The sequence below is a fragment of the Mixophyes fleayi genome, chromosome 9 (assembly GCF_038048845.1).
Source record: "Mixophyes fleayi isolate aMixFle1 chromosome 9, aMixFle1.hap1, whole genome shotgun sequence".
Classification (NCBI taxonomy): Eukaryota; Metazoa; Chordata; class Amphibia; order Anura; family Limnodynastidae; genus Mixophyes; species Mixophyes fleayi.
In genome coordinates, this window is record NC_134410.1 from 125431370 (window position 1) to 125444165 (window position 12796).

Here is a 12796-nt window from a genome sequence, read left to right on the forward strand (position 1 = left end):
GAGTTATAAGCAACAAATATTTCAGGGAGAATGAGCTGCAAATTGTGATCGTGTGTAACCTCAACACAAACAGGATGACTGACTTGTTTTTATGGCTTTGTCCAGGGCCTTGGGAAGGGTAAGGCTGTATAGAATGAGGGAGAATGGTTCACCAATTCAATCATTCTCACCAACTCCACACAAATGACTGCTATTCTCTCTGCACCAACAGGTATTAATGACAAGTCTGACATCTCTGATGACGTTGCTTTACAAAGAGATCTGTAGCACAAGATGTACCCAGGCTACACTCCAGGACCCGGACGTCAGCTGTACCAGACACATTGATGCACATTGGGAACCCATAGGAGCACTTGTCAACGCAAAGGAATCTCATAAACCCTCAAGTGAGAGCTCTTCGTAGTATAAGTTAAGGCTGCTCGTGACAGAGCCGTGTGCAGCGGCGTTTTTAGTCGTCTCCTGATAGAACCGAGCACGGGCGCACTTAATTCTTCTCCAGCTTCCCTGTCATAACCCTGCATAGTGTCATTTAACCCTTCTCCTGCCAGAATAATACACATCACTTAACCCTTATCCTGCCAGAATAATACACATCACTTAACCCTTCTCCTGCCAGAATAATACACATCACTTAACCCTTATCCTGCCAGAATAATACACATCACTTAACCCTTCTCCTGCCAGAATAATACACATCACTTAACCCTTCTCCTGCCAGAATAATACACATCACTTAACCCTTATCCTGCCAGAATAATACACATCACTTAACCCTTATCCTGCCAGAATAATACACATCACTTAACACTTCTCCTGCCAGAATAATACACATCACTTAACCCTTATCCTGCCATAATAATACAGATCACTTAACCCCTATCCTGCCAGAATAATACACATCACTTAACCCTTCTCCTGCCAGAATAATACACATCACTTAACCCTTCTCCTGTCAGAATAATACAGATCACTTAGCCCCTCTCAGTCCTGAGTCCTGTACAACATCACTTAACCCCTCTCAGTCCTGAGTCCTGTACAACTTCACTTAACCCCTTTCTTGGCAGAGTCCTGTACAACATCACTTAACCCCTCACCGTCCAGTCCTTTACAACATCACTTAACCCCTCTCTGTCCAGAGTCCTGTACAACATCACTTAACCCCTCTCTGTCCAGAGTCCTGTACAACATTACTTAACCCCTCTCCGTCCAGTTCTTTACAACATCACTTAACCCCTCTCTGTCCAGAGTCCTGTACAACATCACTTAACCCCTCTCTGTCCAGAGTCCTGTACAACATCACTTAACCCCTCTCTGTCCAGAGTCCTGTACAACATCACTTAACCCCTCACCGTCCAGTCCTTTACAACATCACTTAACCCCTCTCTGTCCAGAGTCCTGTACAACATCACTTAACCCCTCTCTGTCCAGAGTCCTGTACAACATCACTTAACCCCTCTCTGTCCAGAGTCCTGTACAACATCACTTAACCCCTCTCTGTCCAGAGTCCTGTACAACATCACTTAACCCCTCTCTGTCCAGAGTCCTGTACAACATCACTTAACCCCTCTCTGTCCAGAGTCCTGTACAACATCACTTAACCCCTTTCTGTCCAGAGTCCTGTACAACATCACTTAACCCCTCTCCGTCCAGTTCTTTACAACATCACTTAACCCCTCTCCGTCCAGAGTCCTGTACAACATCACTTAACCCCTCTCCGTCCAGAGTCCTGTACAACATCCCTTAGCCCCTCTCCTGTCACTTATCCTTTATCAGAGTGCTGGACGTTATCTCCTTTATTACTCACAATCCTACACTAAAGGGCTCTTATCTAACATAGCATTTAGGTGCACAATTTGCACTAAACAATAGCAACCCAACAGACACTCGCTTCCATTCTATCTCACACTAGACTTACAAAAGCTAATTGCTGCTTGTTAGCTGCGGACCAGTGCAAATTTATCACCTACATGTAATGTTAAGGTCGTTTATATCACATAAAGCAAAGGAACGGGCATTATTTCAGTATGTTTCATCTCGAATATCATAACTGCCGTCTTTCTGAATTTATTGATTAAGCCACAGGCTGCTTAGAACAATCCCACAGAGCCTCCGTGAGTGCTTTATGGTCAGCCTGTGCCACCCTTCACAATTTCTCTTCTTAAATTATAAAACAGCGAACAACACTCCCTGAGGATGTAGGAGAGTACTGCATCCCATAAAGCCATAATAGGTCATAATGTTCCTTTTTACGATGCTTCACAATGGATTTTTACAACCTTGCCGCTGTATGGGAAGTCATTTCTTTATTACATCTCTTGTCGCTCCCCCACCGGTCTTCCATGTAACCAATTAGCCTCCTCTCCTTGTATCAAATAAATAAGCTGTTCCCCTTCGAAGATGGGTGCCAGGCATTACAAGTGACCCAGATTTTTGTCTCTCAAAATGAAAAACAAAAAAAAACATTTTAGATGGACATTAGAGGAGCATTCACTGATTATCACCGGAAGTTCTCTCCCAACGAGACAGGAAAAATAAACATGTTTTAATCTCATGTGTCGCCTCTCATCTCTATCATGCACCCTGTGATTTGTATGGTAACGAGTTCCCAATATCGGGGGGCACTGTCAGTTAGTAAAACCAGCGCCTCTCTCTGTTCATATGTCATAAAGGCAGATGGGTGGTTATGGGACTGTGTTTATTAATTAATTGTACTTACTTTGAATTCAAGCATCAAAATTATGTTTGCTCACAATAAATGCAAACTAACGGATGAGAGAATTGAGTCCTACATTGAAAGGGTCTATATTTTTTTTTAATCTTCCCTTTGTAATTTTATATTTATGTAAGTTATGATTGTGTAACTTTTTTTTTTTTGGTAGAAGACTTTAGCTTTATCTAATGCATGTGGTGTATTAGTAAGAACGTTTCTTCTTCCTATGCCCATCAGTCTTACACATCCTCTCCGAGTTACATTGTTAATGTCATTGAGCTGTGATAATCCTCTTGCAATACAATATCTTGCAGGGTGGCCTGGTGACAAAAGGTGTACATGACATCGTGGTGGTGAAGTGTGATGTCATTGTGGGCAAGCTCAGAGCCGGGAAAGGAACAAAAATAGGACAGGGAGCAGGCAGAGGGTAGGCAGATATCATCTCTTCAGCTTCCTCACAGCCTGCACAGAGGGAAATCATAATCTTGTCTCCAGCATATACTTTCCACTGTGTTAGGCACAAATGAGCATTTTTGAGTTCACAGTCCCTTTAACGACATGAATAAGTGGTTGCATGCTGTAGCCTTACAAATAGCTGCTGTGTGATTTGCATTCTGTGCACAGCCATCATAGAGTGCCATAAAGCTAGTCCATTTAAATGACGTCTGCAGCTCAATTTTGAGCCTCAGAGGTAAAATCAGGTGTGGGCATTTGCAGCGTAATGGCTTATAAATGTGCTTTCTTATTAGCTATGATTTAGATGAATGAGTTGCGCTAGTAATGTTCCTGCATGATTCTCTTGCGTAGGGTGAGAAAAATCAGTCTGATGGGGAATAGTGTATCAATGCACACATTTTGTTTTTCACTCAAATGATTGCTTTTAATAAAGGTACAAAATGCCAGATACAAATACGAACCCCATAAACTAGAGGTGGGCAATCTATGGCACTCTGTTTTGGAACTCCAAGTCTGGTCATTCCACTATAGATGGAATGTCTAAGCCTCCAATGAACGGTACGGTGGCTCAGTGGTTAGTTTTGGTGTCTCACAGCGCTGGAGCCATTAGTACAATTCGACCCTATCTGTGTAGACTTTGTATGTTCTCCCCGTGTTTGCCTGGGTTTCCTCCAGTATTCCCCCCCACACTCCAAAGACATACTGTTAGGTCAATTGGTTTCTAACAAAATTAACTCTAATGTTCGTGGTAGGGAATTTAGATTGTTAGATCCACTGGGGCAGGGACTGATGTGAATGATTACACGTTCTCTGCGCAATATGTGGGTGCTATATAAATAAATACTAATACATAATTCATAAATGCTCTAGATATAAAAACCCTGGTAGATTCACATGCAGTTAGAGTTCCATGGCTGCTCTATTGTACTTACTGTACAAATTGTACGTGTTTCTTTCTGGGTGCCTGTAAGAAGACACATTGTTTTGTTTGCTTATTTCTTAGTGTTTTGATTCAAGTTGCTACCAGTTATATAAAGTTTGCTCAGCGTCATGGGATTACCATGGCTAAAGTCAGAAGAGCGAGGATTTATGGAGCAGAGAGGTTATGGAAGTCACTCTTCTCAGTCCCCCCCTCCCTCCCCTTTTACCATCATATGACCACCGCGGAGCTCTGTGAATGACAGTTTCTGACTCGGAGATCAGGTCACATTCTCTTGGGAAGAAGCAGGAGTCAAATCCTCCTCCTGTGAGACAGCATATCAACCATATAAACATTGATCGATTTTGCAAAGGGAACACTGAGTTCAGTTTCATGTTGAAAATGTACAAAACTTGCTATGAAAACAACAAAAAGGGTATTTGTAGGATTGTACCTTTAATCACTTCTGAAAGCAAAATACCAAAGTTTCTAAAATGGGGATCATGGAAGTATGATGCAAACAGACCTTGCGAAAGTTAAAAATCATCTTGGTTATCGTTTTCCTGAGATGGGTTTAGGGAGAAGATCTCAATGGGGACGGATGTCCAACAACTTGTTTTAACAATAACTGACCTGTATTGGTTTTGTCAGATACGCTTTTGCCATCATTTTAGGAGAAGGGAAGAATAATGTACAACCAACGTACGGTGAGTGTTTTTAGTAAAGTAGGAATGCTCTGAATATAAATTTATCATTTACCAATTTATGCAAGATTTAGATTTTTTTTTTTAACCAACCAATTCCTGATTTCTCTCTGATTTTCGTGTGTAGGAGAAAAAGATCAATTTCTACCGATAAGCATGTGGACAGCAAACAATTCTGACAAATGAGTGGTGCTCTCCTGGTTTGTGTAAGTCGTAGTCTACTGTAAGGCAATGCCGTTGATGTGACATTGAGAAAGGGATGCAGACTCCATTTATTTATATAAAATTAAAGAGTTCATTATATCATTTAGTCATCTTTTGTTTAAAAAGGTTATCTGCTTTCAGATGACTGCGGTAGGCCATGTACAAGATAATATATTAAAGCCATGTAAAGGGGGAAACCACTTAAATCCAAATACAGTTAGGAGATCATTCAGTTGTCTAATATCTGTCCTCTGTTCAGCTCTGTAGCAAGGACAACAGTCATGTTTCCTGAATTGTAATTGGCTGTCCCGTGCCCAGCAATACAGTAATGGAAACAAATGTCTGCAACAAGAGTGCCCGAGGATAGATAGCATAATTAGATCTGAATTTAGATTTCCTAATTATTATGCATTTGGTAATACTACTGAATTGAAAAAGGTCTCTGTTAGTGGGAAAACGACTACCTGAATAGTTTTGCTATAGGTGGACATAGCCTGTAACAGTGATTTTCCTCACAATGGAACTTGATGTGGCCAGGTGGGGTGTGTATAGACACAGCTCCTAGTTCTCCGGAACTGTCAGTCACTCGTCCTGTTCTACAGTGATGTAGCTGGAAAGAGGCACGAATGGCGGCAGGTTGCGGTGTTGTTTTTTTTTTATTAGTTTAAATCTCCTTACTGCCAGGGTGCCGGCCTCTGTGGCAGAGTAAGGGCATAACACGCCAAACTAAAACATATAAACATGCAGATGACATGCAACAGGTCACCCACCCGGAATCAGGTTGGAAGATATAGAGAAAAGGAGCATTGGACAGCAGGTCTGCCGGAGACCCTACAACTGCGCATCTTCTAAATGTTGGGCTTCAGTCTGGGATAGATGAGTCCATTTGTTGGTGAAATGTCACTGTATTTGTATGTTGAGGGATCGATGTTCTTGTCTATTTATTTATAAAATATTTTACTAGGAAAAATACATAGCAAATGGTTTCATGTTTGGTTCGGTGCCCATGCTCCAAGAGAAAGTTCTGTCCTCTCAAGTTTCGTTACATATGCCTGAAGTATCATCAATACTACTAAGACTGGTCCCCTTAAACAACTTATTTTTCTAGGTCATTCATCCCCAACTGCTTGGTCTAATCTCTTCCCAAGCTATGCATGTTTTATTTTTATTTTTTTAACAAATGTCTGTGGTAGAGGTGCCAGCTTTTGCTTTTGCAAGCAAGACACGTGCCATTTGAGTGGACATTGTTTTGGTTTGAGGGAGCAAGTTGTAGAGGGTGGACACTAAGTCCCACCATGCTCTGGTTGCCCAGATAATTGTCCTCCGCTTTCAGAGGTTCCCAGGATTTTGTTAGGATTCCAATCTGCTTTTGGAACACTGTGTTCAGAAGGGGAGGATTGTGGAGAGGGGCAGGTTTCCACAGTCACCTCGTGTGACACGCTCATGGAAGATCGTGGGGTGACCGGTAGGCGCCCAGCAGTGCCCTCTGGAGCTCTCAGTCGTTGCATGAATGTAGTAACTCGGATGGCTTTCTGTGATGGGTAAAGAAGAAACAAAACTCAGACCATTTTGGGTTACTGACCTGATTGATGGACCATATCTTCTGCAGTGCCCATCACTCACCCTCCATTTGGCTTTAGCAAAGTTCTTTTCGATTTGGGCGCAGACACCTTCTTTAAGGTTCCTCTCGGAAGCAGCATTTCCTGAAATCCTACAAAATATGCCAATTTGCAAGAAACATTGTTTATACGCTGAAGGGTTGCATGCAAGTGATACAGTATACTCAAATTAAGGAGCATATAAAATGTGATGGCGAGGCCATATACAAGAGCAGAATCCATTCTGTCAAGCACTGCCAATATAACAGTGCTTCTTTTGAAGTCCGGACTCTTTCAGTTACTAAGAGATAGACGTAATTTGTGCTGCGTATGACCTGAACGCTTACCAGATGTGCCCCAGAGCATCTTGGGCAGTGATTCTCTGCTCCTGGTCCATCTCCATCAAACGGGAGACGAGATCTTTTGCTGTCAGAGAGAGAGATCCATGACAAGTCACTGAATATGTCAGAAAACATTGGCACACGAAGACTGGGATTGGAAATCACATTTCAAAAATATTTTTTTAAGTTGATTCATTGCAAGATATCAAGGAAAATGTATTTGTAACTATTGAGGACTCTTGATCACCGGAAAAAATCTGTGCTTTCCGTATAATTAACAAACCCCGCAGACCGACGTGGTATCACTACGAAACATAGAGACATAGTGTTAGGCTGTCAACTTGAATTTGACAATGATGAGGAATGAAACGCGTCTGGAGGAGTTGTCGGTAGTCGCTCCGTACAGTGCGGTAGTCATAATGTCACACTTGGCTGTAGTTGTACTGTACAGTTCTACCAGTTCTGCAGTTTGGTAGAATGTTACCCTACGATTGCACTTTCAGTTGGTGTCACCTTGAGATTGCGCACGTACCTGAAGCAGAGATGACGTCCCAATATGGAGAATCGAACTCGTATTCACCGGCCAGAATTTTGCGGAAAATTTTCCTGTTGTGACTCTCGTTGTTCTCTTCCTCGTTTTCGTCGTAGAAAGGGGGGTTCCCAGAAAGACTGGAGGAAGAAGAGGGGTAAAGAGGTTGGTTTATGAAAAGGTAACTATTTTCTATTAAGACAATAACCGTGCTACTCACAGTATATACATAACAACGCCAACTGCCCAACAGTCAACAGGACGCCCATATCTGTGTCGGGATACCACCTCGGGAGCTGGCAGGAGAAAGAGGCGAATACTGTGATCAGGACATCCCCAGGGCTGTGTCATAAATCTAGATGTCTGAAATGAACCCAACAGCTGGGAAATAATCTAATCTACTTCTAGGTTTCTATTAGCATTTTCTGCTACTTACCCAGGTACTCAGGGGTCCCGCATGGCTCAGTAATTTCTCCACTCTCAAAACATGACAGGTAGAAGTCTCGCAGGACGACCTTGGAGTGATTATTCTGATTGTAATACATTAAATTCTCCAGCTGGGGGAAACAGAACCGCATGAACACAGCATTACAGAATCTGCCGAAGTCTTGCCTTCTCCCTTACCCATCTCTTTGCTCTTAATGTGCCGAAGCCTTGACCAGTATCGCTTCATTCAGAATTGTTTCAGCTTGTTTACAACAACTCTTACACCGCATATCTCGACCATAACCATCGCTAAACTCTTCTCTACCAAGTCTGGCACAGTATCACCTCAACCTGAACCCTGCACAGTGTCGCTCAACCCTTTGTCTACCAGACCACTGTACATCTCACCCACAGCCTTAACTCTTTGCCAAAGCCTCGGTATTGCCTCGACCAGAACCCTGGGGGTAAATGTTTGAAGCTGCGAGTTTCCGGTGGCTTTGAAAAAGTGGAGATGTTGCCTATGGCACCCAATCAGATTCTAGCTGTCATTTATTTAGTACATTCTACAAAATGACAGCTAGAATCTGATTGGTTGCTATAGGCAACATCTTCACTTTTGAAACCCGCAGCTTGATCCATTTACCCCCTGGCGTGTTGCGTAACCTTATCTGCACCAAAGACCTACATAGTATCGGATATTTCACCCCCACTGTAACCATTGCTTATCCCTTCTTTGCCAAAGTCTTCAGTTTCATCTTATCTGATTTCCGGCATAGTGTTAATTGGTAACCATATTTCTACCAGAGCCCTCCACATAACCTCTTTTCCAACCCTTTGCCATCACTTAAACTCATTAATTTAAAACAAAAAACAGCATCAGCGAACCCATAGAAAAGTCATGGGGGTAAATTTATCAAGCTGTGGGTTTGAAAAAGTGGAGATGTTGCCTAAAGCAACCAATCAGATTCTAGTTCTCATTTATTTAGAACATTCTACAAAATGACAGCTAGAATCTGATTGGTTGCTATAGGCAACATCTCCACTATTTCAAACCCGCAGCTTGATAAATTTACCCCATGGAGAGGATTATTAAACCTCTAAAGTAAAGCATCAATTTCCCACTCTCCTGATACCTTCAGGTTCCGATGAATAATGTGAAGGTTGTGTAAATAAGATACAGCCTCCAGAACTTGGCGGATCACATTGCTGGCATCTTTCTCTGAGTAATAGCCTTGCTCCAGGATCCAGTCAAAGACATCCCCTCCTGTGGCTCTGCAAGATATAAGGCATCTCCACTAAAGCACCAGGCCAAAAAGTCTGTCTGCAAACAACATGGGTCACATTTATGAAGCGTAAAACATCTGTGGATGTGCCATGTGCTTTGATTTGTGTATACACCTAGCTTTCAACCAAAGAGCATGTGTTTACGGAGAATGGGGGTGATGTTTGTGGAAGAGCAGAAGCCCCTGCTGATGAATTGGATTGGGTGCAGTAAAGGAGTTTCTTACAACGTACAGAGTAGGCACGCCAGTGAGCCTAGGTTTGTAGAGCAGTGTAAACATTAGATTTCAATTTATAGAGTGATTTATTTGTTAAAGCACGTAACACTTGTGTAAAATGCCTGATGATATGTTACTACAGATAGGTGTTTCTTTCTTTGATTAAGGCTAAGTACACACTGGCCCAATGACTACACGAAAAACCTCCAATCAGCCGACATCTCACCGTTTGGTCAGATATCATGTGAGTGTGTATAGTGACACAATGATCTAAAGCCGTCCCAAAGTGAGGATCATCCTTTCATTTGGTTGGTTGTACTGTTTAGTATTTTCCGACCAATCACTGACCGATCATGTAGTGTGTATGCACTCAGGCTCACGATCTCCATACAGTTGACAGAGTTGGGCTCTTTTCAGCGATGAATGTCCCGGTGAATAAATGTAGAGAGTGCGGTAGAAGGAATAATTCATTTGTTCGTTCTGAGACAGAATGTGTCAGTGTGTACACATGAATCGTCAGACTGATCGGACCTGCAGTCGTAGGTACAATCGTTTGAGATAACAGGTTGGTCAGTGTGTACCTAACCTTGATGCATTGTTTTACCTGTATTACTGAGACTAAGGGTAATGTGCGGCCCTTGAAGGGTTAGAGGCTGCCTAGTGAAGTGTACCAGATTGCCCGTCACTGTTCTGGGTGCATGGTGCAAAACCAAAGCATTTTCTGGTGTGCATTGAGTCCGCTTCATAAATGAGGTCCATTCTCATACAATGTTTCTAGAAACCCTGTACCCTCCTGCCCCATACACACATACACTGTTCCCTCCAGCCGCTACACACACACACACACACACACACACACACACACACACACACACACACACACACACACACACACACACACACACACACACACACACACACATTGCCTGTTCCTTTCATCCATTATACACACAATCTACCCTTGTAAGTGTGCTGTCCCTAGTCAACAAGGAAACTCACAATTCTTGAATAATATAAAATTCTTTCTTGGTTTCAAAAGTATCGATCAGCTGCAAGATATTTGGATGATTCACCCTGAAAGAGAGGAACAGTGCAATAGACAGAGATAGTGAAAGGGCTAACATACAAATGAGCAAAATGGGAAGGGGGGGGGTGAGACTCTGCTCAGCAGCCCGTTTCATTTTAAAAGGAGACTTTATATTCCACATATGTATTGGACGTATTCTGCACTGTCCTGTCTGTTAGAACAGAGCGCACCTATATCCATATTCAACAACAGATGTAACGTTACATCTGCTCCTTGTTGAATACGGACGGGCGTATGCCCGAATTAGGTGCGTTTTTATCTTGTGTTACACAGGATAATCAAATAATTCTGCGTTTTAGCGCTGCATTTCACATGTTTCCCCAGCACAATTTATGTTCCTATACAGAATTCCCTCTTATCATTTTTTTCCCGGACTTCTGGCCAAACATCCCACAATACAGAATGAAGAGATTGTATCACCTGAACTTCGCACTCCGCAAAACGGACTGATAAAATTGAACAATTCTATTTTTGCTCTATATTCTGCAGGCAACTTCGCTTCTTAGCCATTAAATCGAAGACACCATGGGGTTGAAATAGAAGATGATCTGTTAGGCTTTCCAAATCAGCACTTACAGTCCAGAATCACCTAACATCTTCTGGCACCATCAATAATCATCTATCCCGTGGAATGATAAGAATCATTGCCTGAAGCAATTGCAGCCATTGAACAAGATCCCTGCACCATTGTTAAGCACTATATGCTCCCAATGCTGGCTCCAGTGTTGGCACAGCCTAGCAGTGGAGTTTGCCAGGACTTTGCTGGCAAGAGTGAGCATCATAATAAGTTCTTTTTCTATAACTCAAAAGGAAAAGAATTACAGCGCCAGCTTAGAACACAAAACTGGCATTATAGTGAGGGTGGTGTTAAAAAGAGGTTTGCGTATAATGGAGGTAATATATTTTAATGCACGTTTGCCATTATACCTGGCAAGATGTAGAGGGTGTCAGTTTTTGAAATATAGCAACTGCTTAACCGTTCATCTGATGCTGCTCTCAATACTTCCTGCACCTGCCGAGCTTTGCGTAGCATTTCCCAGTACACTATTGTTCCACATTTTTCCCTGACTGCTTCTGTCAGCAAGTTTTACAACAACAAACACAAACAACTGGGCATTGTGTCACCGAAAACTGGGGCACAATTAACTGATAAATATGTATGAATGAAGATCTCCACACCTCTCTCGGTTGCAGTTATACTTAGAAAGCGGTCACGGTGCTTAGAATAGCTTGCCCATCATTCAATGACAGGTAGAGCTTTTGTGTTGAAACCATCACAATCTTCAGATGAATGCACAGAGATTGTCGCTTTGAAATATATGATTCTCGCTCGGTCATTTTCTCCCTCCTTAAAAAATGGTTAAAATAAAATTTCTCAGGTCAGATTTGACAATGAGATTAGTCACGTCCCCTGTGTGTGCCCTAATTTTGTTTCTGCCTACGACCAGCGAATGTGTTATCCACTAAAGGCTACAGTAAAACCGGTATACACAACTTGCGGCTTACCAGCTGTTGTGGCACTAGGATCTGCGTGACGTGTGTTTTGATATATGGGAGCCCTCGTGTATTTGTGCGACAATGTGGTCAGTGTTACATAATTGGGTCATTGTGCACCTGTTGTGTTGTGGGTCTGGGTGGAACAGGTTAGGGGTATTCTGAGCCGTGGCAGTCCATGCGGCTGCTATCGGGCCTAGCGGTGAAGGATGGGACTGGCGATATTTAAATAGTCCGCTCTTTAGGCTCCCTAGCATTGTGATGGAACTGAAAGCCCATAAAAGGCTCCACTGCACATGAAGTAGGGTTGGCATCCTTGAAGAGGTGATTAATATGCATTCCCTGCATGACTGCTAGTTACACCCCTGTGGATAGGCATTCCTTAATACTATGGGTGAGGTGCAAGTTGTGCCTTTAGACATGGTGGATCAACACAAAAGAGTAATCTATGGAATGTAATATTTAAATGAGGCAGCGGGGATGGAAATTCCATATTTTTTCCTTGCAAACTGTTCTTTCTCTACTGAGCCACTCTGTCAGTATCTACATTGGCTGCCTGTTTTTCAACTCCAATATAAAATTCTTCTACTAACATACAAGGCCATCAACAAGTTTGCACCGACATATATCTCCTCACTTGTCTCAAAATATCTCCCAACTCGACACCTCCGTTCTGCGTCTCTAGTCTGCTCTCATCACTTCCCCCCATTCCCGGTTACAGGACTTTTTTCAGGCTGCACCCACTTTATGGAATTCCCTCCCTCGCACAATAAGACTTTCCTCTAGTCTTCAAACCTTCAAACGTTCTCTGAAAACCCACCTCTTCAGG

At 42.6% G+C, this 12796-nt stretch overlaps 2 protein-coding genes across 6 annotated transcripts in view; one reads left to right on the top strand and one right to left on the bottom strand.

The window, feature by feature from the left end:
* Positions 1-12796, top strand: part of LOC142101255 (metabotropic glutamate receptor 6-like) — a 94352-nt gene that overhangs the window by 35950 nt on the left and 45606 nt on the right. For 2 of the 5 annotated variants that reach the window (XM_075185585.1, XM_075185586.1), the window contains one exon: positions 212-284. The exons of 1 other annotated variant lie outside the window; for it this stretch is intronic. Coding sequence is in view for 1 of the 4 variants with exons in the window: in XM_075185587.1 (XP_075041688.1) it covers positions 212-403 (192 nt within the window). In the remaining 3 variants the exon portion in view is untranslated. Of the gene's footprint in view, positions 1-211; positions 2551-12796 lie in introns of those variants that run through there. 2 more of the 5 variants (XM_075185587.1, XM_075185584.1) reach the window with 2 other exon arrangements.
* Positions 5631-12796, bottom strand: part of LOC142101256 (caM kinase-like vesicle-associated protein) — a 61340-nt gene continuing 54174 nt past the window's right edge. The window contains exons 4-11 of the mRNA XM_075185590.1: positions 10386-10460; positions 9021-9159; positions 7898-8018; positions 7682-7757; positions 7465-7601; positions 6939-7017; positions 6617-6704; positions 5631-6525 (exon numbers count right to left, since the gene is read on the bottom strand). Of these exons, the coding sequence (XP_075041691.1) occupies positions 6277-6525; positions 6617-6704; positions 6939-7017; positions 7465-7601; positions 7682-7757; positions 7898-8018; positions 9021-9159; positions 10386-10460 (964 nt within the window). The 3' untranslated portion in view covers positions 5631-6276. The remainder of the gene's footprint in view (positions 6526-6616; positions 6705-6938; positions 7018-7464; positions 7602-7681; positions 7758-7897; positions 8019-9020; positions 9160-10385; positions 10461-12796) is intronic.